The 25963-nt window shown below is 40.4% G+C and overlaps 2 protein-coding genes across 15 annotated transcripts in view; one reads left to right on the plus strand and one right to left on the minus strand.

The window, feature by feature from the left end:
- The window catches only part of ABI1 (abl interactor 1), an 85523-nt gene extending 73150 nt beyond the window's left edge, over nucleotides 1-12373 (plus strand). For 7 of the 12 annotated variants that reach the window (XM_069547304.1, XM_069547296.1, XM_069547297.1 and 4 more), the window contains 2 exons: nucleotides 5815-6000; nucleotides 10249-12373. In XM_069547304.1, the coding sequence (XP_069403405.1) occupies nucleotides 5815-6000; nucleotides 10249-10424 (362 nt within the window). In that variant the 3' untranslated portion in view covers nucleotides 10425-12373. Of the gene's footprint in view, nucleotides 1-2035; nucleotides 2123-5814; nucleotides 6001-10248 lie in introns of all 12 variants that reach the window. The other 5 variants (XM_069547303.1, XM_069547291.1, XM_069547292.1 and 2 more) reach the window with 1 other exon arrangement.
- Nucleotides 12173-25963, minus strand: part of PDSS1 (decaprenyl diphosphate synthase subunit 1) — a 42235-nt gene continuing 28444 nt past the window's right edge. For all 3 annotated transcript variants that reach the window (XM_069547305.1, XM_069547307.1, XM_069547306.1), the window contains exons 8-11: nucleotides 21389-21469; nucleotides 21184-21297; nucleotides 15843-15923; nucleotides 12173-12626 (exon numbers count right to left, since the gene is read on the minus strand). In XM_069547305.1, the coding sequence (XP_069403406.1) occupies nucleotides 12486-12626; nucleotides 15843-15923; nucleotides 21184-21297; nucleotides 21389-21469 (417 nt within the window). In that variant the 3' untranslated portion in view covers nucleotides 12173-12485. The remainder of the gene's footprint in view (nucleotides 12627-15842; nucleotides 15924-21183; nucleotides 21298-21388; nucleotides 21470-25963) is intronic.

Consider the following 25963-nt stretch of genomic DNA (forward strand, 5'->3'; position numbering starts at 1 on the left):
GGAAATCACTTTAGCAGAAATATCATAATTCACAAATAATCCCAAAATTTATATTATAGAACCCTTTTCCAGACTGAAATTTTCATCCAAGCTCCTGAGAAACTTTACCTGTTAGAATTTTACCTCACATTTCCCCTATTCTCCTTTTGGTAAAGAAAAGTAGCTGGTGGCTGAGAATCCCGAAGTTAATCTGATCATCAGTCTCACTGGTTTCATGAACCTTTAATTTTTTTTTTTCATATTATGCTGCATTTTTAGATCTCATCTTTGTGTTTTCTTTTCTGCACTTAGACATTTACTTAGTTTACTCCGCAAATAGGGCTTCTGGTGACTCTTCACCTGATACATGTTTGTGTAGTTCTGTTTTAACACCACTTGGGTTGGTTGCTTATCCTCAAAGACGACACTGTCATTACTGATTGTCCATATTTTTGGATATTGTAAAGCAAATTTGCCTCACACTTTAAACATATTATTATCTGTTGTCAAATCAATTATCCCTCAACTTGAGTTACTGTTGGTGTTGTAGTGGTAGCATGTAAGTGTTTTTAGTGTTTTGATGTGCATATTCTGTGCATATGATTAGTATTGTTGCAGCATAACCTTTCTTTTCTTTATGTACTAACCAGCATGGCTAGTTACTAAGGGTTGTTTTTTTAAATTTTTCGGTTTGTGGAAGTTTTTTTAAAAAAATTTTTTTACATTGAAAAGGTATATAATCTTTTATTAAAATTATCTTATATAAATGTGTATATACTGGAACATTATATACACACATGTATATACTTCTATATACAGAGTATCAGAATGAACCAGGACTAATTTCATAGTGAATTCAATGTTGTTTTTAGCCATACAGTGAAAATGAATACATACATTGCTTTGTTGTTTATTTGTACACTGAACCTCTCTTGGATTTTTATGCTTATGAAACAATTTTTAGATTGGATTAATGGAAACAGTCTTTCAGTTAAATGATCTTTGGGAGCCGATAAATTTTCCCTGTCAATTTAGTGTCATTTCTTGGTGACTACCAGTAAACAGAATTTTGTGATATAAAAGGAAGAAGGTCCCTTGAAATATCCCTTGAAATTCAGTGAACAATTAACATGGTATATGGAGCACTCTTATTCCCTAGTAAATTTAAGAGTGATGTATTTAAGATTGTCAACTTAAAAAATAATAGTAACCTTCTTTAAGGAATTTTTTTAGAGAGCTGATATAGTTATATAGAATATTTAGCTATATAATGAGATTATATTACTGTATATAATAAGATTATATAATCAATCATATAATTGTTATATAATTATATAATATATAATTCTTATAATTTCTGTTTATTAAATCATATAATTTACATGATAAATCATGATTTTATACTATCATGTAATTATATAATATGTATTATATAATCTTACTGTAACATACATGCATGATATATTTAATAAGATATATATAATTTAGATGTATGCTATAGATACATAAGAACTGTTTTTAGAGGAAACCTATAACTAATGCATTTATTTATACATGGAATAAACAGCTATTCCATAACATTTTTGTTTTGTTTATGTGAATTCTGATTTACAGCATTACCCTAAAGCTAGACATACCTGTTAGGATTAGAGAGGTAAGGTAAACTAACAGTATCCTAGAAACCTTTATTGGTATTTTATTCTTAACCTCTTTTGTTAAAGTCTTTTCTTAGAATTCAAAATTTTCATTGCATAGAAGTGAAGGTGATGGTAAATCTAAATCTTCCCCAAACACTATAACAGTAGGATTAAAATAAATGTATTTGTTTTTTAATAAAATTACCAGTTGGCTAAGCACAGCTCAGCTTTAGGTTTGTTTGTGGGAAATGAAGGTTCTGCAGGTTTTTGTTTTGTTTCTTGTTTTGTTTTGTTTCATTTACAAACTGTTCTTTGCATACTTATGTTTGTGGTCCTTGTAACTGACTTCTGCTTTTTGTTTGTTTCCTTTTCTTTCCTTTATCTGTTTTACTTCCCCCATTCTGTGTTGTCACCGCCAGTTTCTATTGCTCCACCCCCTCCCCCTATGCCTCAGTTGACTCCACAGATACCTCTCACAGGCTTCGTGGCCAGGGTGCAGGAAAACAGTAAGTTTGGAAAACCTGAGCTGTCCAAGAGTAGAGGCTGTCTCCTTCTAGCATGCATGGCTGATGAGTCATCATTTTCCTTACTTTTGTTGAGAAGCTAATCTTACCTTGAAAATAGGTGCAGATCTGTTATTGAAACTGAAGAGCACGATCTTCAGTTTTCCTCTGTGTGCATGGTTACTGACTCAGATGAATGTCACAACTGCAATTTCCTATGTATTCACATGCTCTAAAACATGAAGTCAGATCTTTGCAGATCTTAAGGAAAGCATAATCAAAGCCTCAAATTAAAATTGCGTGGAAACTACTAGCTTTCAATAGTTTTTAGGGGAATTAGTTTTCTGTTGCCAGCAAACTCTTCAAGATGCATAGTTACAACTGTGAGATTAAATTTATTAGGACAGGTGGTTTGTTTTATTTTCTTTGTTTTGGGTGGGGTTTTTTTGGCATTTTCTCCTTTAGTTACAAAGTATTTTTGAAAAAAACTTTGTAGCCTTTGAAAGATTTGTTCAAATTTTTATACATTTGAACCTATATAAAGATTTGTTATTAGGATAAACAAGGATCTGCAAGAATAAGTAAATGACATCTATGCACTCCATTTAAGTGATGACCCGTGTAGAGCCCTCTTTATGTTCTGGCCCATGACGATGATTTCTGAACAGGCAGGTTGTCACATTTTTTTAAGGTCTTTTTGAAGGAAGGTCAGATCCTATGAATTAGGATAGAAGTTTTGTTTTTTTTTTTAATTACCACCTGATTACTTTGACATTCTGGGAGATACATAATCCTAACTACATGATCATAGTCAATGTTAAAATACTGCTATTATTGAATTATATTATGCCAAAAATGCTGAAGATGGTAAGGTGGTCTAGTTCTAATTCACTTCATTTGGCTTCATCACCATGCAGATAAATCTCAGAAAGGTTTGAACAAGATGTGTAACTCAAATGACCAGCCCATCTTCCAGGAGAAAACATTGTGGCAAATTCCATCCTGCAGCTTCTCCTGACCTTGTTGTGTTATTCTCCACGTTTCTTCCCTTCGTCCAGTCAAGTATTTGTTTATTCAGTGTTATATCCTAGGCTCTGGGAGGAATTTACATAGTCTAAGACAAAGTCCCCATCTTTAAGAAATGTGTGATTTAATAGACTTTGTATAAAACAGTTTCACAATGCTGAAATTTCTGAGCCTAAACCAGTCTTATTATTTACATTTGGTTGGAAACTCTTACGTGTTTAAACATGTAAAAATAAGCGAATCTTCTTTTTAAAAAATTAGTGAATAAAGGTAAATTGCTGGGTTTTGGTGCTCTAAGAGTTTAAAAATCGTAAAAGTTTAAAAACAAAGCCAGTTCCACCTTTGAACTGCCTAATAGCTGAGAATTTTTAGGAAATGTTTTAAAATAGCCATAATAAACATCCATTTAGTGAGTCCAAAGCTCATTGATTAGATATTTGGTAATCCTTTTTTTAAACAGACAGTTGGTGTAATGTATATGTATGGTCTTTGCTCTAGAGGCCATGGTACTATTTCAGTTCTTCTCCCAAACTTGTGATCTTGAGTCAGTAATTCTCTTGGTGCCACAGAATGCCTCACTTTATTTGGCATCTGTTTTCTTTGAAAGCATGTTAGGAAGATTGTTGATAAATTGATATCAGTATATTAAATGTTTTATGAATAACAAATTTTCTATGTTCTTTAACATTCACTTTCTTTGACAAAGTGGTGATAATGAATGCACAGGGCAGTTAACCTATTAATAAATGTGTTTCAGTTTAAGACATGAGCATCTAAAAAAGCAGTATGTTTGCATCTGTTTATGATTAACATCAGAAAGCGTTTTTGAACTAATTATACATGGTGCTAGACAGAGTATTATGCACAGAGAATTAGAGGACAAGACTCTTGGCCCAGTGTATGCAATTTGAAGATAAGCCAGTGTAAATTAACAGCAGTTGGGTATAAAGACAGTTGAATGAAAAATAGACTAGTAAGTTGTGTATAAATCAAGAGTAAATGCACTTTAAGAATTCAGGCAAACATACATAATTTATTCATTAAGCCATATTAAGGATATGAGCTATGACTCTTTACTGTCAGAATGGATTCTTACGTATTTTCGTCTCATCTCAATAATATTAGCAAGCTTTATGGAGAAGGGATTGGCAGAAACAAAATGGATCCCAGCATTTTTAGGAAGAATAAACTGCACACCTGTGTGAGAGCTGTCTGAATGAGCATCAGCACATGGGACTTATTTCCTAATAGTCTTCTTCCTCACCCCAAATAGGATAAAATAGAAATCACAGAATTAAAGTGGTTGTCAGTAGGGCTCTTATGTGCATACGTTTTAAATCTGGGTTCTTTGGTTATCTTCTCAGCTCACTACTGCAAATAGGGTGTGGAAAACTTTAACACTATCTTAGAATAGATGATGACCATTTTCTTTGATCATATAAATAGCCCCAGAAATTGGCAGGTGAGGTAGTATGTTGGAAATATTAGTATGTTCGAATTCTGAATTCTCTGATACTGGAGACTATATAATTCTTTGTATCAAAATATTTTCTTTTTTTTTTTAAAGAAATTTGTGGATCAGAAATTTAAGAATTAGTTGTGCTTCAGCTCTGAATTCGTTAATATTGGGAGCATTTGTTACCTGGTATCAAAATAATTCATTGAAACAATTCTAGCATGACATTTTTTCCATTTCACTGTTTACACCTTTATTTAAATCATACATACCACAGTCATCTAGAATTTGAGGTATGAATCGTTTTTATTGTTTTGCATGATTTGAGTTCTTTTCTGTTGTTTTTTTTAAAACATCTTCCTGCAGTACTATATTTTTAAAATCTTTATTGAGGATGTATTCTTAGGAAATTGGATCTTTAGGATCTAGTCTTTCCCTCATTCCATTCTTAGTTTTACAAGCAATAATACAGAAATCTTAGCTTGCTTTCTACATTTAAGAAGCTGACTACCTTTTTTTTAAGTTATGAATGCAAACATTTAAAAAATATTTAATGAGATTTTCTGCTAGCTTAAAATTATTTACCTTTAAATTTATTTTCTCTTGTTAAAATTTAAATAATAGAAAACCTACACACAGAGTCATACCTAACACCACAGCTTTTTTTTCCCCCTTGCATAAAACAAATAAAAATCAACACATATCCACTCACTAGAGATTTCTTTGAAACTAAAGGTAACTAAAAGCCAAAATCGGGGACATGAATGTGCACAATAAATGGTTATCAAACCATTAAACTAACATTCATAATGTTTACCATAGTCCAAATGACAGATATGACATAAGGCTTATTTCAGGAGAGAGGCTGACTAAAGAGTGACATTTGTTGTGACCTGAACCTTGGAATAAAGGAACTTCTTTACTCCTGTAGTCTTATTTAAAAGGAAAAAAAAAAAAGACATATTGTCTCCTAACCTCTGCATTCATTAATTTGTAGTACTTCCTAATACCTTTAATTTTTAGCTCATTTTATTATTGCGAAATTATTCTTAAAAGTAGTAGAAGCTTTAACACACCAAGCTTTTATTTCTAATCTTGCATGTATTATTATAGTGCATGCTGTATATGAGATAGAGCTTCCTTAAATTCTGTTAACTTAGGAATTTCCATCTAGTCTGATTTCTGATTTCAATTAATTATCTGAATTTTTCAGTTGCTGATAGTCCAACTCCACCACCACCACCTCCACCAGACGACATCCCAATGTTTGACGACTCGCCACCTCCGCCACCTCCGCCGCCAGTGGATTATGAAGATGAGGAGGCCGCAGTAGTTCAGTATAACGACCCATATGCAGATGGGGATCCTGCTTGGGCCCCCAAGAATTATATTGAGAAAGGTAAGGTACAGGTACAGTCATCACTGAATTGCTGTAACAGGAAGGAACTAGCGATGATCATATTTTAGAGCTATAAAGAATACCTAGTCCAGTATGTCTCTACCTTTTGAACACCCTTATTCAGCCAAGATGATTTAGTTCCTAAACGTTTCCCAATATAAAGCAAGGATTTTTTATTTTCTATTTATTTTTTAATTGGAGTATAGTTGATTTACAGTGTTGTGTTAGTTTCTGGTGTACAGCAAAGTGATTCAGTTATATGCCTGTGTATGTGTGTATATATATATCTGAATTCTTTTTCAGATCTCTTCCATTATAGTTTATTACAGGATATTGAATATAGCTTCCTGTGCTATACAGTAGGTCCTTGCTGTTTATATTATGTATAGTCGTTTGTATCTGCTAATCCTAGACTCCCTGTTTATCCCTACCCTTCCCTCTTCCCCTTTGTTAACTGTAAGGTTTTCTATGTTTGTGTGTCTGGTTCTGTTTCTCTTTAAAGTTCATTTTGTATCATTTTTTTGATTTCACATCTAAGTGATATCACAAAGTTTTTGTCTTTCTCTGACTACTTCCCTTAGTAAGTAAGTAGTAAGTTAAATAATCTCTGGGTCCATCCATGTTGCTGCAAATGGCATTTTAGTCTTTACTATGGCTGAGTAATATATTAAATACATATACCACATCTTTATCCCTTCATCTGGAGAGACATTTTTAATTTTTTTAATTGAGAAAATAGTCTGTTAATTGTGATTTTTCAAATGACAAATTTCCAACTTGACTGCAATTTTTAAGATGATAAACAGATAAGGCACAAAGAATGATTTACTACTAAGTTCATGTAATTAGTAAAGATTTAAAACCAAATTTCTAAGCTGTTACAATAAAAATAGAAAACTTTCATATCTAAATATTTAAAAATATATTGGGATAAAAATAAAAATTTAAAAAAATATATATTGGGAGATATATGAAAAAAAGCCTCAATTAAGGTTTTCAGCTAGTTGATCTTGTAAATAAGAAAATAATCACCAGAATGTTGAAATTATGTAAACTCTGATGTCCAAATTCACCTGCATTATCTGACACTCACTGTAATTACTAAGTAGTAGTGGGTGGGAAGGAAACTGTTTTTTGCGAGTCTATTTGTTTTTTGTCATCTACTTCTATGCTAATAAAATGTCTTTGTAGAGTTCTGAAAAATACCTGCTATGTAGTTGATTACATTTGATTGCCTTTGAAGTGGACTCACTTCTGTTGGCTTCATTGGATTAACTGACCTTAAGCAAATACCTGTAGCATTCTTTCCTACCCAAGTTTTAAATATACGGTTGAAGTAAATAGGCTGTTTTCTATTTTTAAACAGTAAATATTCTACATATTACTGAGGAAGTCTTGAATGTTCTACTTCATATTTAGATTCTCATGTACCTTCAAATAGACATACGCTGTGGTTATTATGAGAATGATAAACGTGAGCAGTCTTGAATTGTGTTTTGACACATATTTTCTAGTATGGAAAAGCAAATTTAAATAACTATGAAAATGGGACAAGTTATATTTACATAACAGATTTGGAATGATATAATGGTTAATATATTTGGTAATAGAGCAGGATTAAAGAAATCTCTTTACAAGTTGAATGAAATAATGAGTCTTAAACCAGAAGTTACCACATTTTTTGGAAAAGACCAAATAATAAACTTTTAAGTAATCAAGGTATATTGACATATTAGTTTCAGGTGTACAACATAATTCTTTGGTATTTGTATATATTGGCAAAATGAAATATCTTTACTTTGCTGGTCATTCAGACTTGTCGCAACTACTCAACCCCACTGTTGTAGCACAAAAGCAGTCGTTGAGAATCCCCTGGTGGTCCAGTGGTTAGGGCTTCACGCTTCCAGGCTGAGGGCCCGGGTTCAATCCCTGGTTGGGGAACTGAGATCCCAAAAGCCATGCAACACAACCAAAGGGGGGAAAACAAAACAACCAGTTATAGACAGAACACAAGTGAGGATGTGGCTGTGCCCCAGTAAAATTTATTGACCGAAAGGCTTTGGTTTGAATTTGGTCATGGGCCATTGTTTATGGACTCCTGGTCTTAATCAGAAAGTTGATATTTAGTAGGGTTATATTTAAAGCCTTTAACAGTCACCTTTATAAGTCACAAGATGATTAAAACCAGGTTTAACAGGATTTCAATTGACTATGTTAGTCCAATAGTATGACATGACTATTGCAGAAGCCAGATTCAGTCACTTACATTAGACTAATAGTATGTTTACTTTTGAGGACAATATTCAGGAGGCTGAAATATTTAAGACAGTGTATCTATAACAAGTTACAAGCATTGTTTCTAAGTTGAGGAAAAAGAAGATTTCCGAGGGACTAGATAGCTATCTTCAAATTTTTATCATGTAGACAGATGTAGGGGTTTCCCTGGTGCCTCACATCTGCCTGCAATGCAGGGGACACGTTTGATCCCTGGGTCTGGAGGTGGCATGGCAACCCACTCCAGTATTTTTGCCTGGGAAATCCCATGGACAGAGGAGCCTGGCAGGCTGCAAAGTGTTCATAGGGTCACAGAGAGTTGGACACGACTGAAGTGACTTAGCACACATGCATTCATGACAGATGTAGATGAGAATATTAGGTTTTTAGTCCCACAGAACCCTACAGTGAGTATATAGAGAAGGGAGAGCTCAGCACTTTATGTGGACTAGGATCCTACAGACTAGGATGGATGTGCATTGTTAATGGTTAAATACTCGGCAGTGAGAACTGTTATATGAGAATATATGCATTGGGGAAGGGGAGGTGAGGGGTGACTAAGTTTCATTTACAGAGGGGATTTGGCAAATAGAAACAATTAGTTGGGTGCAGTGTTTTTATCAGCTCTTAGTATAAGTGGAACTAAGAACATGAGGAAATACTATTTTAATTTTGCTGAATGACTTTGAGGATATCAGGCATTGTCATGATCAGTTTAAAACTCACCTATACCACTAAAAATGTGACAGAATGCAAAAGAAAATGTTCCTAGCAGTCATTTGGTTTTCTTGGGTGGTTATTTAGCCAAAAATACCAGGATAATTAATGTTATTTATTCTGTATGTTTTGGAGTTTTGAAACTGGGCATGTTGAGTGAGCCTGTGATTACAACACTGTGATTTCACTGCAGGATTAAAATGGAGGAAAATGTACTTGTTGAGTTTACTTCATATACTGTTTTGTAAAGGGGAAAAAAAAAAGATTGCCTGTTTTACTCTATCAAATGATGCTGTGGATCAGTACTTCGGGTCTTTTCCTTATTGTAATTTATTGATTCAGAATAGTTATGGAGCATAGCCACCTTTCTTAAGGAAATAATGAGTTCCAGAATATCTTAAATGTCTTAAAAATCCTCTTTTTAAGAAAAAGATTACATGAGGTAATGAAAAAAATTTTGTATGACATACTGTTTCACATATATTGGAAAATTGCATATTCTAGAATGATCATGTTATAAAGCCAGAAAGAAGGAAGACTTAAAATAATAAACCAGTGGTTTGGAAAGCTAGTGATTTTTTGATGCCTTTCCTTTGCACAACACCATTTGCAAAGGAAATGGATATTTTGTACTCAGCATGATCATAGATAACTCAATAAATAGCAAAAATGTTCTCTTAAGTCTTATGTGAGTCTTTACTTACCTATTTCTCCTTTAAAAATAAAGAAAAATTCTTGCTGACCTCTAAGGTGTGTATATATATATATCTAGGTATAGCCCCATAAATTATATGAACATATGAGTATTTTTCTGGGATGAGTAGGATGAGATTCACTTCACAATATATATATATATATTTAAATTAGATAGCTCGGGTTGTTACGTTTACTGATTGGCTCTGCAGCTTTACTCAATAGTTACTTTGATAAATGGTGCTTTGCATATGGTTGGCACTTAGTAGATATTTGAACAAATGAACTGAAACATGTAATAAACCCTAAAATTCAGAGACCTTTCCTAAATAGGTTTGTAGAAACTCTTGACTTCTCAAGTTATTTGTCGGTTTGGCCTGAAGGTCAAGCTAGTAATTTAGGCACACAGTTGGCTACTTGACCTACCTGGATATAGAGATTTAAGAATTAAGAGTATTCATAAAAAGGTTGGGTTTGCTATACTATTCGTTGGCATTACATTTAAAAATTCAATTAAACGTAGGATATAATGCACTCACACGATCTTCCAATTCTTCTCCACAGTTGTGGCAATATACGATTATACAAAAGACAAGGATGATGAGCTGTCATTTATGGAGGGTGCAATCATCTATGTAATAAAGAAAAACGACGATGGCTGGTATGAAGGAGTCTGCAATCGAGTGACTGGTCTGTTCCCAGGAAACTATGTGGAATCAATCATGCACTATACTGATTAAATTTTTGCTTTTAAAGTAGATTCTTATTATCACTCAGTCATACTGTGGGACTATTATGGTTAACAGAATTGTCTTAAAATGTTTTAAAATGTGCCCATATTTTCAGAACATGCTGTTTTATTGGTATAATTGAATGTCTACTTATAAGCATAAATCTCTGAGGCAGTTTGTGGATTGCTGAGCAGCATTCTACACGAGGCTGCCTGTCACGGATTATGCTTACATACTTACACATTGTTAACTTGCTGACCAGCCTAAATATTCTGGGGGTGTGGGGTCTATTTAATAAATCGTGATTCAGATCGTGCCATCACATGTCTCAGTGCAGCATGGTTACTAACGCTCTGTCAGACTAATACTAAAAATCAGAAAACTTAAATGCTGGTGCTGGTCATACTTTTTGTTTAGACTCTCTCCTTCTTGAAATATACTGTTTGTTTAAAGCATGCATACAAATTTATGTATTGAAATATACTTTTAAAAAATCCAAGATGCTTCCAATTTGTGTAATACTTGGAGTACTCGTACTTAGGTCTCTTGAAATGAACTGAGTCTAAGTTCTCCACGTAAAACAAAAACAAAGGGTTACCTATAATGTAATTTGTACCTAAGTTTTTAAATCAGTGAATTTGCATTATAAATTTTTTCCACTCATAAATACGTAAGTGAACCAAAGGTTTTTTGTCCTTTCCTTCACTGGTTTGCTTTAAAAATAATGATAAATAAAAGATACTGATATATTGCAGAATTATGGTTCTATTTTCTCAATATATTAACTTGGGAAAAAATTTAGCCTTATCTCAACCTATCCCAATAGCAGTGGCTGATTTTTGCAGAATTTAAAATCAGAGATGGTTATTTACAAGTCAGTCTACTGAATTCCTTTTCTAAAGTAGCTTTTTCAAAGCTAAGATAATGTGTCAAAGTGCACATGCTGTAGGTGAGATTCTTAAGGACTGCTCCAGGTCCTCTGGTTTTCCAGTGGACTGTCATATACTGATTCAATGATAGGAAATGCTAATTATCTTTTACATATATTTTTTTTTTTGTAGAAGTGAATGCAGTGGATTTTTGAATAGACACTGTTTAACCCATTACCTGGCACTTGCAACATAAAAAGATTTTAAATATAAAGTAATTGGGGGGAAAAGGTGCGCCATGTATTAATCATTGGACAGGGATATACCTGGCCAACAGATCTGTGCTGTCTTTTGACATAATTGAAATGCAACATGTGCACTTTGTGTGTCTCCCCTTAAGGGAGGGTTCGAGGGGTGTTTTCTCATCTTGTATAATTCTCTGTTGCCTAGGACATTGAAGTAGAGCACTCAGTCGTGGGTTTCTGTGTTTCAATGATTTGTCTGGATTTCTAGTTATGTACTACTGGGCGTTTCAGACTTACAACAGTATAGTAAATGGTAAGACTAGTGCAAGATGTTTATTTCTGAAAATTAAAGGCCATTATTGCTACCAAATCAATGTGACTGTTGCATACGCATTTTGCCTTTGTTAATCTTAAACATGGTTTCAGTATCACTGGTGATCAGCTACCGTCTTCATTTTTTTCAAGTGGACTGTTCTCTTAATTTTGTATATAACCTGTTGTCTAAATTTTATGTACAGTCTTTTATAATAAACCATTCTCCTATATGAAATTTTGGATACTGTTAAAATCTAACTAATGTGGACTGAAATGTAGACTTCAGTTTTATGATCTTTACTCCTATGGTGAAACAAGATAAACCATATGAATTTTAACATTGATTATTTATTTGTGTAATGGCTTTACATGTGGCTACTATAACTGTGTAAACAATACCACATATAACCATCAAGATACCTCGATTAGAGTTTACAGGACTAGAATGACAGATTCAGATGGTTTAAATACATTTAAAAAGTTTTCTGAAAAACTTTGCCAATAAAAAAAAGTCCCATTAATAAGGAAATGATCTTTTTAAATGGTTTTTTTGGTTATCTGCACATGAAGTAAAGTATATTCCACAGAATTCTTGAGGCACAATCTGGTAAAATAGCTGCCAGAAATACCAGAAAGAGGTGTCATTTGTCTCTCGAGAGCACAATCTCTGAAAGCTGTATGAGGGCGTCTCTTTCTGGGGATGGTCGGAGTTTACTGATCTCTCTCACCGCTTTGTGGCAGTACTGCTGGGCGAGGTAGGTTGTCTGCTGCACACCGTCACTCTACCGGATGTGGAACAGAATACGACAGAACAGATGCATGTCAGCCACTGGGATCAGCTCTTTAAATTCCCGCTACAATGAGTTAAGACATACTCTTGAGATCTGATTAAGAGCTGGACGTTGCTTCTAATGTTCTGTCTCTCTCCCCCTTTCCTCAGACTGAAGCACATTTTTATTCTATTACCATGGCAAGCAGTGAACTCATTAATACCAAGTGGCCATCTGTTTCCCCCGTTTTTCATTTAAGTGTTAGTTTTTAAGTTCTACATTAAAATTTATGCAGTTAAATTCTAAGTGCAACTTAACACAATACATTCATAATAGAGAAGAGCTTACAATGAAAATCAAGTTTCTTCTTCCAAAGGCACCAGTTTGTTGGTTTTGATTATCTATTGCCTTTCTGTTAAGACAGGGGTTTAAGCCCAGCCGTACTGTCTCCCAGCTTGACCAGACCGTTTGTCTTCAGTTCTTCTATTGATCACTGTTGTCATCATGTAGCGTCAACTTCTGACTTCATCTCATCTGAGGAAACCACTGCTCCTTCTCTTTCCTGTCTTTACACTATAGAGATCTGCATTCCATTTTGTAACCATGTTTTTATGTTGGTTCTTTCAAAAAGCTAAACACTAATAAAATTACTATATTTACTATTTCTATTATGTCAGAATGTTTATGGCAGAATCAAGACATATAGTTGATTTTATTTTCTTCTGCACGGTTCCCTGTCATTCAGAACAAGGTATCTGTAGCATCATGATTGAAAGGACTCAGATTTTCTTTACCAGGTGTTTCAAAATATGACACATTTTAGACACACAAATTCTCAACAAGATACTACCAAACTGAATTTGACAACCCAATAACAGGTTTGTACATCATGACCAAGTGAGATTTATCCCAGGGATGCAAGGATTCTTCAGTATATGCAATTCAATCAGTGTGACACACCATATGAACAAACTGAAGAATGAAAACGATATGATCATCTCTAATAGATGCAGAAAAAGCTTTTGACAAAATTGATAGACAAAAACTACAGAAAGTGGGTAGAGGGAACCTAACTCAACATAAAGGCCACCTATGATAAGCCACCAGCAAACAACATTCTCCTTGGTGAAAAACAAAGCATTTCTGCCAAGATCAGGAACAGGACAAGGATGTCCACTCACTGCTATTACTCAACAGTGATTGCCTCGCATAGAAAAGTAAAACCGTCATTGTCTGTAGATGATATACTATACATCAGTCAGTTCAGTTCAGTCAGTCAGTCTTGTCTAACTTTTTGTGGCCCCATGGACTGCAGCAGGCTTCCCTGTCCATCACCAACTTGTGGAATTTATTCAAACTCGTTTCCATTGGGTTGGTGATCCCATCTAACCATCTCATCCTGTCGTCCCCTTCTCTTGCCTTCAATCCTTCCCAGCATCAGGGTCTTTTCAAATGAGTCAGTTCTTCGCATCAGGTGGCCAAAGTACTGATTTCAACTTCAGCATCAGTCCTTCCAGTAAATATTCAGGACTGATTTCTTTTAGGATGGACTGGTTAGATGTCCTTGTTGTCCAAGGCACTCTCTCAAGAGGCTTCTCTAACACCACAGTTCGAAAGCCTCAATTCTTCAGCGCTCAGCTTTCTTTACAGTCCAACTCTCACATTCATACATGACTACTGGAAAAACCATAGCTTTGACTAGATAGACCTTTGTTGGTAAAGTAATGTCTCTGCTTTTTAATATGCTGTCTAGGTTGGTCATCATAACTTTTCTTCCAAGGGGAAAGCGTCTTTTAATTTCATGGCTGCAGTCACCATCTGCAGTGATCTGTTTGCCAGGAAGTGATGGGACCAGATGCCATGATCTTAGTTTTCTGAATGCTGAGTTTTAAGCCAACTTTTTCGCTCTCCTATTTCATCAAGAGGCTCTTTAGTTGTTCTTCACTTTCTGCCATAAAGGTGGTGTCATCTGCATATCTGAGGTTATTGTCATTTCTCCTGGCAATCTTGACTCCAGCTTGTGCTTCATCCAGCCCAGCATTTCTCATGATGTACTCTGCATATAAGTTAAATGAGCAGGGTGACAACATATAGCCTTGACGTACTCCTTCCCCTATTTGGAACCAGTCTGCTTTTCCATGTCCGGTTCTAACTTTTGCTTCTTGACCTGCATACAGGTTTCTTAGGAGACAGGTCAGGTGGCCTGGTACTCCCATCTCTTAAGAATTTTCCACTGTTTGTTGTGATCCACACAGTCAAAGGCTTTGGCATAGTCAGTAAAGCAGAAGTAGATGTTTTTCTGGAACTCTCTTGCTTTTTCGATGATACTATACATAGAAAATCCTCAATATGCCACCAGAAAAATTGCTAGAGCTAATCAGTGAAGTGTAGTAAAGCTGCACAACACAAAATACACAGAAATCTCTTGCATTCCTATACACTAACAATGAAAGATCAGAAAGAGAAATTAAGGAAACAGTCCCATTTACCAGTGGAACAAAAAGGATAAAATGCCTAGGAATAAACCTACATAAGAAGGCAAAAGAACTGTATGCAGGAAACGAAGATACTAATGAAAGACAACATGAACAGAGGGAGAGACCATGCTCTCGAAAGAATATTGTCAAAAGGACTTTTGTTATCTAAGGCAAGCTATAGATTCAGTGCAATCCCTATCAAATTACCAACAATGGTGTTTTTCATAAAATTGGAACAAAAAATTTTACAATTTGTATGGAAACACAGAAGACCCTGAATAACCAAAACTGCCTTAAGGAAAATAAAGCTGGAGGAATCAGGCTCCCTGACTTCAGACTGCACCTAGTCTACAGCAACAGTAATCAAGACTGTGTGATACTGGCATGAAAGCAAACGCAGGCCAGTGCAGAGGACGGAAAGCCCACGCATCTGTGGCCACCTCATCTGACAGAAGAGGTGAGACCACACAGTGATTTTCAGTCTCTTCAGTGAGCAATGCTGGGAAAACTGGACAGCCTCATGTCAAACGAAATTAGGAAGGACACTCCTAACACCACACACAAAAATAAACTCAGAATGGATTAAAGACCTGAACATAGGCCAGACACAATAAAACTCTTGGAGGAAAACACAGAACACTCCCTGACCAAACTTGGGCTTGTGTCTAAAATTTGTTACAGTTGGTCACCAAAGAGCTCTTCCGCTGCACCATACCTACTGCTGCCGCTCTTCCTCTTGAAATCGTCTCACCTGTAATACGTACTGTCGCGCTCTGTCCACGTCTCCTGGTGAACTGAACCGTCTCATTATCATAGCATTCATTTCTGGGAACTAACCAGAGAGAAAATCTATTTAGAGCTCTTGGGAGAAACCAAATGTTAAAGCATCAGTTTCTAAGAACAGGTTGGAAAAAAAAAAAAAAGGTGATCACCAGTTTAAATGATGGGGGCGGGGGAGCAGCGAGCTGTAGCCAATTACAGCAGCAGAGCGAAGAGGACGCCTCCTTCCAGGCCCGGCGACGAGCCACACGCGGAGAGGTGCCTCAGCCTGTGCTCGCCCTGCCGCGTGTTCTCTGCTGGGTCCAATGCTGAGTGAGGGGAGGAGCCGGCGTGCACCCCAACACCTGCTGCTTCCCTCAGGGTCTCAAACTGTTGGCTGCCCAAGTCACTGGGGGCCCACTGGGCCTCTCCCCTGAGGTTTATGACTCAGCAGCCGTGGGGCCCGAGGGTGCCCTTCTAGTGCATTCCCAGGGGATGCCAGTCCTGCCTACAAACTGAAAATCAAATCACCGGCCTAAGATGAGGGTGAGCCTTCTGCTTTTAGTCCTAAACTGCATCTCACTTGAGAGAGACACCAAGGTCTCTGAGCAGAGGGAGTCCCAGGAAAAGCCCAGCTCGTGGACGGGACCGGGGCAGCACTGCTAGACACCCACGAGCCCTGCAGTCAGCTGGGGAGGCTTCCGGTGCAGCTGCCTGGATCTGCTCCCTAAGGTTCTGACTCAGCTGGCTTGGGGTTTGGCCCCGGCGTCATAATTTAAAAACTCTTCGGGCATTTCTAATATGCAGCCAAGGTTGAGAACCATGGAGTTAGAGGAGACTGAGATAGAAGCGGCAGTCAGGTTACTGGAGTGAATTCTAAACACCAGTCTAGGCTGACAGCAGTTAAAAGGAAAACGAAAAAACAGGTCCAAGGTGCAATGAAGAGAAAATCTGTCCTGTAGTACTTAGCAACCAGGTAAGGTACTGTCACCATGAACAGAACCTGGAAGCCAAGACACCAAATCATCTCCTCTAGACTCGAGCTCAAAGCCTGCTGCTGCCGCAGCTGAGCTACTCTGCCTCCTCGTCTATGTTAGGGAGGAGCCAAGCTACATGACAGAAATCTGTTCTAAGAGCTTATAGTCCGTGAAATGAAGTTACAAGGTGTGTGGTTCCGGCCAGGCAGTGCTCAGGGCAGTGGCCAGTGCTGCCCTGGCAGGGCGCCTGGGGGATGAGGTCAGCTTTGTCCTGGCACCACCATGGTGTTAGTAATCCTGGAAAGGAAAATAGGTCACACAGGAAAATCTCAACGATGGCAGCAAATGACGAATGAAGAATGTTCCTTTCAGAACAAAGTACATGTCCAGACAAAGGAGAGGCTGCTGATAACCTGCTTATGAAATGTAAAGAGCGGCAACTGGTTAGTTCTTAAATGAAAACCAGTGATTAGTTTCAGGGACTGGTCTTTTAAGAACAAAAATTGTAAGCTCCATGGGAAAGCTCCTATCAGTTTTAGTGCTAAGAGTCAAACCAAGTCGGCCTGGGTCTCAGTTACTTAACACCACATTTCACAACTGGATTTCTAGAAGGCTGCGCATCCTCTAAGCTAATGTGATAGTGGTCCGGCAACTGGTAACACTGCCTTTTTTTACAGGAGATGAGCATTTTCCTGCAGTACCAACAACTGGAGTAAAATGTGCTGACTGGGTTTCTCTTGATTCCTTTTACTATAAAAAGGACTGAGAAAGCAAAATTGGGGGAAAAAAATTTTTTTCCATTGAGTGTTGACTACATCTTTCCTTTGAAGCATGAAGTATGTGCAGTTTTAATATGCAAATATCAGACTCTTCCCCTAGGCGTTCCTGTTCCAGAAACTTGTGAGAAGAAATGAGAAATGCATCACGCGGGAGGAGCGGTGGCCTGCCTGCAGACATACTGAGAAGCAGGAAAGTTCTTGTGGCCTTTGGGCTCTGATTTTAAGAGGGATGTCACCTGTGGCCAAAATCAGAGTCTGACTGTGAAGTCTGTCCATAAACTAATGACAAAAGGTGGTCGGTAAACTGTGGTGAGCTTGTTACTCAAGCAAAACTTGGGGGTGACTCAGGCGGCAACGCTCACAATAGCAGAAGCCCGTGCAGCTGGTGCGGGGCTGGTGGCGGTGCTGTCGGCAGTTGGAAGCTTGACTACAGGCTGACATTTAAGTCTGCTGACTGATCACAGAAGGAAGAGATACAGAAGAAGGAAGGAGAGAGCTTTTCAAGGGTATTTGGGAACAAATATAATCTCACCAAAAAAGAAAACAACTTCCATTTGGTTTCTGAAGATGCTGAAATCCAACCTCTGTTCTTTAAAGATTTTAATGTTAAGCTTTGTGTTTTTTATAGCTAGTATAGTATGTGCACACATACACATGGGCGCATGCTGTCATCTCTGGGACTTCCCCAGAAGTGAGGAAGATTTTCTTAAATTCCCAGTTGACCGAAAAACCCCTTCAGAGAGATTTCAGACATAGTGCGTTCCAAACAGAAGGGGTTTCTATCAACAAAAACCCAACTGTAAGACACGTCAGCATGCTAGATGAAAGGAAGAGTGGTCTCCCAAGGTTGCTTGTCCTGGTGCAATGAAACTCAATGTTCTTAAGTGGAAAAATTCGAAGAATAATTAGTCTGCAAGCAAACAAAACACACCTACCTATGGAAAAAGACGACATGCATCTTGGAATCACTCCACTAAATGGGCAAACAGCGAAGGCTGACACAGACTCCTGAGTGTCTTCAGAGCCTTTCCAGCATGGGAGAAGCCAGTTCCCTGCTCTGGGTGGCCTCTGGGGACTCAGACGGGCCCTTTGGTTACCAGCCCTAATCCCCACAGGCAGCAGCAGAAATACTGAGCATGTGGGGACACGACACTGGTCTAAGAGGATGCAAAGTGTTTAACTGCCTGCTGCACCATTTACCCGAGGTTTCATTCTGGCCAAGTTTGAGCATCACTTTCTTATTTGTAGAAGGGACATACTACCTCCCCACAGAGGAGCTGTGAGATCAGAGGTTAAGAGCAATGCGTTTGCCTTCAGTGGAGATACTGCACAGTCTCATGTTATAGAACTTGTTTTATCCCAAGCCATTTTTAGCCCCACAAACCTTGACAAATTTCTGACCAAGAATCTTCATTTTTGACAGCGTGAACTAGTAGAACCTAGACGTGATGTTTTATTTGAAAAGAACTAAAACATTTGACTAACTGTAGGCCCATACACCACAAGACAGAACAATCAGTCTGCTTAGGAAACAAGCAGACTCCAGTCCTGTCTGGAGCATCATCCTGCTCGGCCTCACTCCAAAGGCCATGCCTTTTAACTCCTTTTCTGGGCGGGTGGGAGAAGCCTGGCCAGTGAGGGTGAGTGTGTGCCTCGCAATGCTGGGGTGTGCCAGTGATACAGAACTGTGCTTTCGTACACTGCATGCTTCTGTTTGTCCCTTTTCCTTTTTTAAAAAAACCATCACTTCTTAATCTTTTGTAGACAACTGACAAAACCTGTGGGAGTGGTCCACTGCCCTCCGACGTCACCCCCTCCATATCTGCAGGCAGAATTAGTGATACTCCTTTGAGTAAATGTGTTTCTTCTGAAATACATTCATGGTCAAACACAATCAGAAGAGGCAAACATTCTCCATCCTAAGGCTGAAGTGGGACCCTACTGTTTACTTGAGTCCCAGGGGCTCAGGACAGTTACGTAGACTTGGGCAGACTTCTGACAGCACAGCCCTCTGAGGCTTTCAGAGACTGCAGGCTTCTTCAGGGAGACACGCGTTCCCCAGGCATCCTGTTAACCCGGGGACTGGGGGCAGCAGCTCAGAGTGCCGGGCCCAGCTTGTGGCTCCTCACCCTCGTTTTCCTCACCGGGGCCCGGGAAGGAGCCTCGGGTCTGCAGCCAGTGCCACCTCTTTCTAATCAGAGGCCTTACATGGACGTGGCTCGTGAATCCTCTGTTTTTCTGTGAGCTCATGGTTAAAATAAGTCCGTCACTCACGCTTTAATGCACACAAGGTAATTTGACAGATTTTTGTCAGAACGTGTCGCTCTGACTTCTGGCTGGGCAAGTCAGAAGAAAGGAGCCACTCCTAGTAGACCTCACACTTCTCACCTCTGCCTCAGCATCCCGAGAGGCCACCCAGAGCCTGTCCCCAGCACCTCTGTCCCCAGCCTCGCTCTTCCATCCCCTGCTGCCCCCAGGTACTCGCCTTCTCTGAGTATCACCCTGTTTACGGCTACAAGACAAGACTCTGTTTTCTTACACCAGAAACTGAGCAAAAGTAAGGTCACTGGTTTTTGGAATATCAAAATGGATCCAATTTGCAAAAATCTGACCATAAGGAAAAAAAAAAATGGAACCACTGAGGTCTATGGTAAACATGATTTATCTTTGTAAATTCTGAGAGAAATGGAGGCAAAATCTTCAGCGTCTGCTGAAGATACAAGTTACAACATTCTGGACCAAAGAGCTAATTCTAAATTTCACAGCCTGGTGATGAACATTTAGCTTTGCTAAATAATGAATTAAATACGAAGATGAAAATCTATTAGAAAGAAGTCCAAATACCAGCTAATGTCCTACTTCTTTCAAAGAGCATTTGGCAAGCCAGAAGCAGCGTGGCCGGGGGCCAGAGCAGGATCTGGAAGGGTCCGCCCTGCGAGTCACCGAGGCTTCAAAGCTTCCAGTTTTCCATGCATATTAAGGGGAAGATGATGGCAGCTTTACTTCCTTGCTTAATGGACAGCCCCTCAGTCTGGACAAAGAAGAAACTGTGGTCCCAGTGCATCCCTCTGCTCCTGACATTTTTGAGGCAATGGCAGAGGCTCGCTAAGAGCAGCCAACAGTCCTGTTAAATTTCTAGAACTGGAAAATTACTCCTGCTGGGGGCCTTCCTGTGCCTGTTTAAGGGGCTCTGATATACGAAGTCCAGCCCTACAATGGAGATGTGGAAACTACCCACCCTGTCAGTGCCCAAGAACACAGAAGTGATCGCAGTGCCTCCTTAAATGCGCAAGGCACTTAATGCACACAGTATCTCCATGAACGTCATCTCAGGTAACCCTTACAGTGGCCCTGCACGGAAGTTTATAATCTTCTCCATGTTACAGGCAAGGAGCCAGAGTTCAAGGCAAGAATGACTGGCTTGGATGCTTCAGTCCTATACTTGGGATCACATCTAGAACTCTGGTCTATTAGAAACGCTCCCACCTCATCTAACCTTCCCATCAGCTGTGCCTGGCAGGTACCAGTCCCACAGGGCCTCCCGGAAGTGTGTCCCAGGGAAGTGCATAAAACCTACCTGCTGACAAGCAAATAAGACAGGGCCAGTGGCTAACCCGAGCTTCAGGTCGGCCGAGGTCGGTTTGCCCATCTGGTCAGAACACGAGGTGAAGTCCAGGACGTCGTCTATCAGCTGGAGAACAAAGGGCTGTCACAGCCCCGCCACACCGGTGTCCCCACCGCCCTGCCCGCTGGACCGCACCCCTCCAGAGCAGTAGACCAACCTGAAAAGCGATGCCCACGTTCTTCCCGTACTGAAAGGCAATCTCATGCACTGCTGGGTCAGGGCATCCCAGGACAGAGACCTGAAACAGAGGATCCCAAGGTAAGCTGCTGGAGGGCAGAGGCAGGGGGGCGGCCCCACGGGGATTCGCACCTCCTCCTCCTCAGGAAAGGGGCCATGAGCTGGGTGTGCAGCCAGGAGACTGCTCTCCGGAGACCAATCACAGACAGGGTACCTGTGTGCCTGACCTGTGGAATAAAGGACTTCAGTCTCAGACTGTTTTCTTAAATTTCAAGAAGACTCGCCTTTCCCACCTCCTTTCACTAGACAGGCCATCTTTCCCACCGCTTAGGGAAAAAAGAGATAGGACTAGACCAGTTCTGCAATGCACGAGATCTGGGTTCGACCCCTGGGTTGGGAAGATCCCCTGGAGAAGGGAAAGGCTACCCACTCCAGTATTCTGGTCTGGAGAATTCCATGGACAGTCCATGGGGTCGCAGAGTTGGACACAACTCAGCGAATTTCAAAAGAAAAAAAAAAAGACCAGTCCTGCCAGTCAGTCTTTCTGATGTGCAAACCAAACAGACTGCAGTATCTGAAATGCTGTCTTCCAGCGCCTGGCAAACCTGGCCCAACTGTTGGCATTTTTATTTTTCTACTGACTTGCCCTTACTTTAGAAGTAGAGATCTGATCTAATCACACACAGGATGCGGTCATACTTCATTTCCCTATTTGTAGTCCTTATAATCATTTTTGGTGATTTCACTTGATTCTGAAAAGCTGTTTTTTCTTGGTGTCTGTTAACAGCCTCAAGCCTCATGCTTCAGACACAGGTATGGTTCTTCCGTTACCTAAGGACAGTCCCCGGTCCTACTGTTTCCCTGTTTCTCTCACAAGAAGTCAGGTAACTGTATAAACGCTTTTCCCCCTGTTCAGTGAGGGAATAGGACTTCTAAGTCTTCTGTAAAACTCGAAAAGCCTGGCTGGCGCTGGTCACTCAGCACTTTTCCCGCTGCTCTGCTAAGCATGCAAAGCAGGCCCGGCCACACTTCAGAGAATGGGGTGGGGTTGGGGAGAACACTCCTCCAGGGGAGAGAGGGCCTGGGCTGGCCCCGAGAGCCAGACAGAGCTCTTCCAGGCCTCCTGTCTGACCTCAGCCCACACCTTCATCGGCCTCTGGGGACATGGGGGACCCTGCTGGGCACAGGCAGGTGGGCGCCACAGTGAGCCTGGGGGGCTGTGCTTCTGCCCCTCAGTTAGCACGTGACCTTCGTGATCCTGTCTGTGCTTCAGTTTCCTCGTCTGTAAAACCAAGGCTCACAAGCACCTACAGCAGAGGCTGGCTCTCTGCACACCGCAGGCATCTAGCTGTAACCCCGAGTGTCTGCCGAGACTGTGAGCAGCCCTCCTCCTCCACTGCTGTGCCTACAGGAGCCGGGGAGTGTCCCGGTCTGCTCCTGTGAAAGAAGTCAAAAAATGCATCAACCTGGCTGAGAGAACGAGTGAAAAGCCAGGCTCGGGCAGCCTGGGACACGCTGAGCCCAGAAAACAAAGACATCCCCTTTCTAGACAGAAATAACTCATAAAGCAGTTCTGTAGAGGGCGATGCGATTTCCTATGCGCAAAGCAGCACAGAAATACAAACTTCCTTCCTGAGAAGTCGAAGATTTTTAAAAGCGCCATTCTATTTCTGAACTCAATGGATGACAATGCCTGGACTGCACACGATACGCACTGTGCACCGCCCTAGATCTCACAGCAGCCCACAGATGCCTCTTCTGGGGCTGGTGAGGGTGAAAGCCAGCAGCCACCGAGCACTCTGCCGGGCGCTCTCCTGAGATTTCTCACGTTGCCACTCACTGAGGAGGCCGGCGCTGAGACACAGCGGGGACCAGGCGTCACAGGATGAGGAGATGGCGAAATCAGGACCGAACCCGGGCGGTCTGCCTCAGAGACTGGTCCCGATCACGCGGGACCTTTAATGGGCCTCAAAGTAGAGAGGCCGGTCATGGCGCTCAGGAAGCAGAGAGCCCCGAGTCCGCCTCGCTGCTCCCCCAAAGCCAGGCAATAAAGGGACACTGCTGCTCAGATTTCCCCATGACGACATGAAGAGCACCTCTCCCCTGCTGCCCCTGCCCCGTGAGGCCTGTCTGACTAGGAAAGTCAAAAGGGACCAACACAAACCAGAAAGGAGGCAGGCTGACGTGCACGCATCTCGTCTCAGCCTCAGAGAGATGCCCCCCATCTGAGTCCTGGGGAGGGTAGAGCGATGGGGAGGGCAGAGCGGAGCTCAGGTAACTGTTCTGTTTGAAGCAGGTCCACAGCCAGGCCATGGGACGCACGAGTCAAGGGTGGGGGGTAAGGACCACACCTCTCAGGAGACTCTTCTACACCTTTCCTCAAAACCGTCAGAAAGATCACATCGACAAGGGCACAGCCCTTGACATCTATTGAGCATCTCTGTCTTTAAAGGGTGTGTTTACATCACTATGAGAGTTAACATACGTACTGTGGTCTTATTTATTAAAAATAATGGAGATTATTGGAGCTCCACCATTATACTGAAAAAATACCAAAATAGGTGGTCGGCAGAAACCAATGGAAAACACTGGGAGAAAACTTTTTCAACATAAAATCACAGATAAAGGGCTAATATTCTTCACATATAAAGAACTCTTTAAAACTGATAAGGGAAAAAGACCAACCACCCATCAAGAAAATGGGCAAGAGACATGAATATACAATTCACAAAAATTAAAGAACTGAAAACAGCCCTTTAGCCTCTTAAAAGGAGTTCTACTTCACCGAGAAAAGAGATGTAAATTAAAACTCTCATTGTAACACCATTTCTCATCTGTCAGATTGTCAAACACTCAAGTCTAAGGCTACATTTGGTTAGCGTGGCTGTGGGAAAACAGGCAACCATGTTAACCATGGGGCTTGGGGAGGAGCACACAGCGGTTCACTCCCCGGCCAACAGCTCTGGTTTGCCCACCCCACACCCCTGCTTGGAGCTGGATCTGGGCCAACAGGTCCTGGGAGAGGCCGACCACAGAGGCAGCCCAGGCCACAGCCCACTCCACACCACAGCCACGGTGCCCAGGCCCCCAGCACAGCCCACTCCACACCACAGCCTAGTGCCACGTCTGCGACACACACCCCAGTGTGCATGGCAGCAGTCTTACACAGCCAAGACACGGAAGCAACCCAAGTGCCCAGCAATAGAAAACTGGCTTAAGAAGGTGTGTGTACACACACACACACACACACACACACACAGAGAGGAATATCGTCACAAAAAGGAACGGAATACTGCTATTTGCAGCACTATGGATGGAACTTGAGAATACTATACTAAGCAACGTAAGTCAGAGAAAAATAATATTATATGACATCACTGATATGTGAAATCTAAAAAATAATAAGAATGAATCACTGAATACAAACCAGAAACAGAGTCATAGCAAACAAACTTATGTTTCCCACTGCATGCAGGGATAAATTAGGAATATGGGATTAACAGACAGAAACTACTGTAAGCAAACAGATAAACAACAAGGATTTACTACACAGCACAGAAAATTATATTCAATACCTTATAATAACCTATAGTGGAAATAATCATATATCTGTCTATATATATATATCACTGAATCACTTTCCTATATGCCTAAAATACAACTATGCTGCTGCTGCTAAGTCGCTTCAGTCGTGTCCGACCCTGTGCAACCCCAGAGACGGCAGTCCACCAGGCTCCCCCGTCCCTGGGATTCTCCAGGCAAGAACACTGGAGTGGGTTGCCATTTCCTTCTCCAATGCATGAAAGGGAAAAGTGAAAGTAAAGTCGCTCAGTCATGTCCGACTCTTAGCGACCCCACGGTCTGCAGCCTACCAGGCTCCTCCATCCAGGGGATTTTCCAGGCAAGAGTACTGGAGTGGGGTCCCATTGCCTTCTCCAAAAATACAACTATATTTCAAATTAAAAAAAAAAAAAAAGATTCTTGACAACTAAATGCAACATGAGATCCTAGTATAGATCCTGGGCCAGAAAACAATGTTCCCATTTGTTCTAACAATATTATGAGAACTATTAACATTTGAATAAGGACTATGTGTAGATTAGATAAGAATATCATAATAAAAAAATGGGCGTTCTACAGCTATGACCCACAAACCAAGGTTCTGGGGCGGCCCTCTGTAGCTTTGACAATAAGGCACCAGGAAGACAGTCCACTGATTGCAGGCCACATGCCGCACTCGAGAGAACAGAAATTCAGGAGGGAAGAAAACGAGAAGATGAATGAATACATGAAACTGCAGGCTTATCATACCCAGCTCTGGGTTCAAATCTCCGCTCAGCTACTGTCTGACTGGAAAACACTGGGTGGGCCACCAGACCCCTCTGGCCTAATTCCCATGAGGTTTTCTGGGGAACAAGGCACAGCGTTCACTGGTAAACTACACAATGTATTTTGCGTAACTATGTACAGAAACAAAGAGCCAATCACCTTTTAAGGTTACTTCTATTTTAACGTCAGTCAGTGTCCCAAAACAATCCTCAACAGCCCTCTCAGA

The sequence above is a fragment of the Ovis canadensis genome, chromosome 13 (genome assembly GCF_042477335.2).
Source record: "Ovis canadensis isolate MfBH-ARS-UI-01 breed Bighorn chromosome 13, ARS-UI_OviCan_v2, whole genome shotgun sequence".
NCBI lineage: Eukaryota > Metazoa > Chordata > Mammalia > Artiodactyla > Bovidae > Ovis > Ovis canadensis.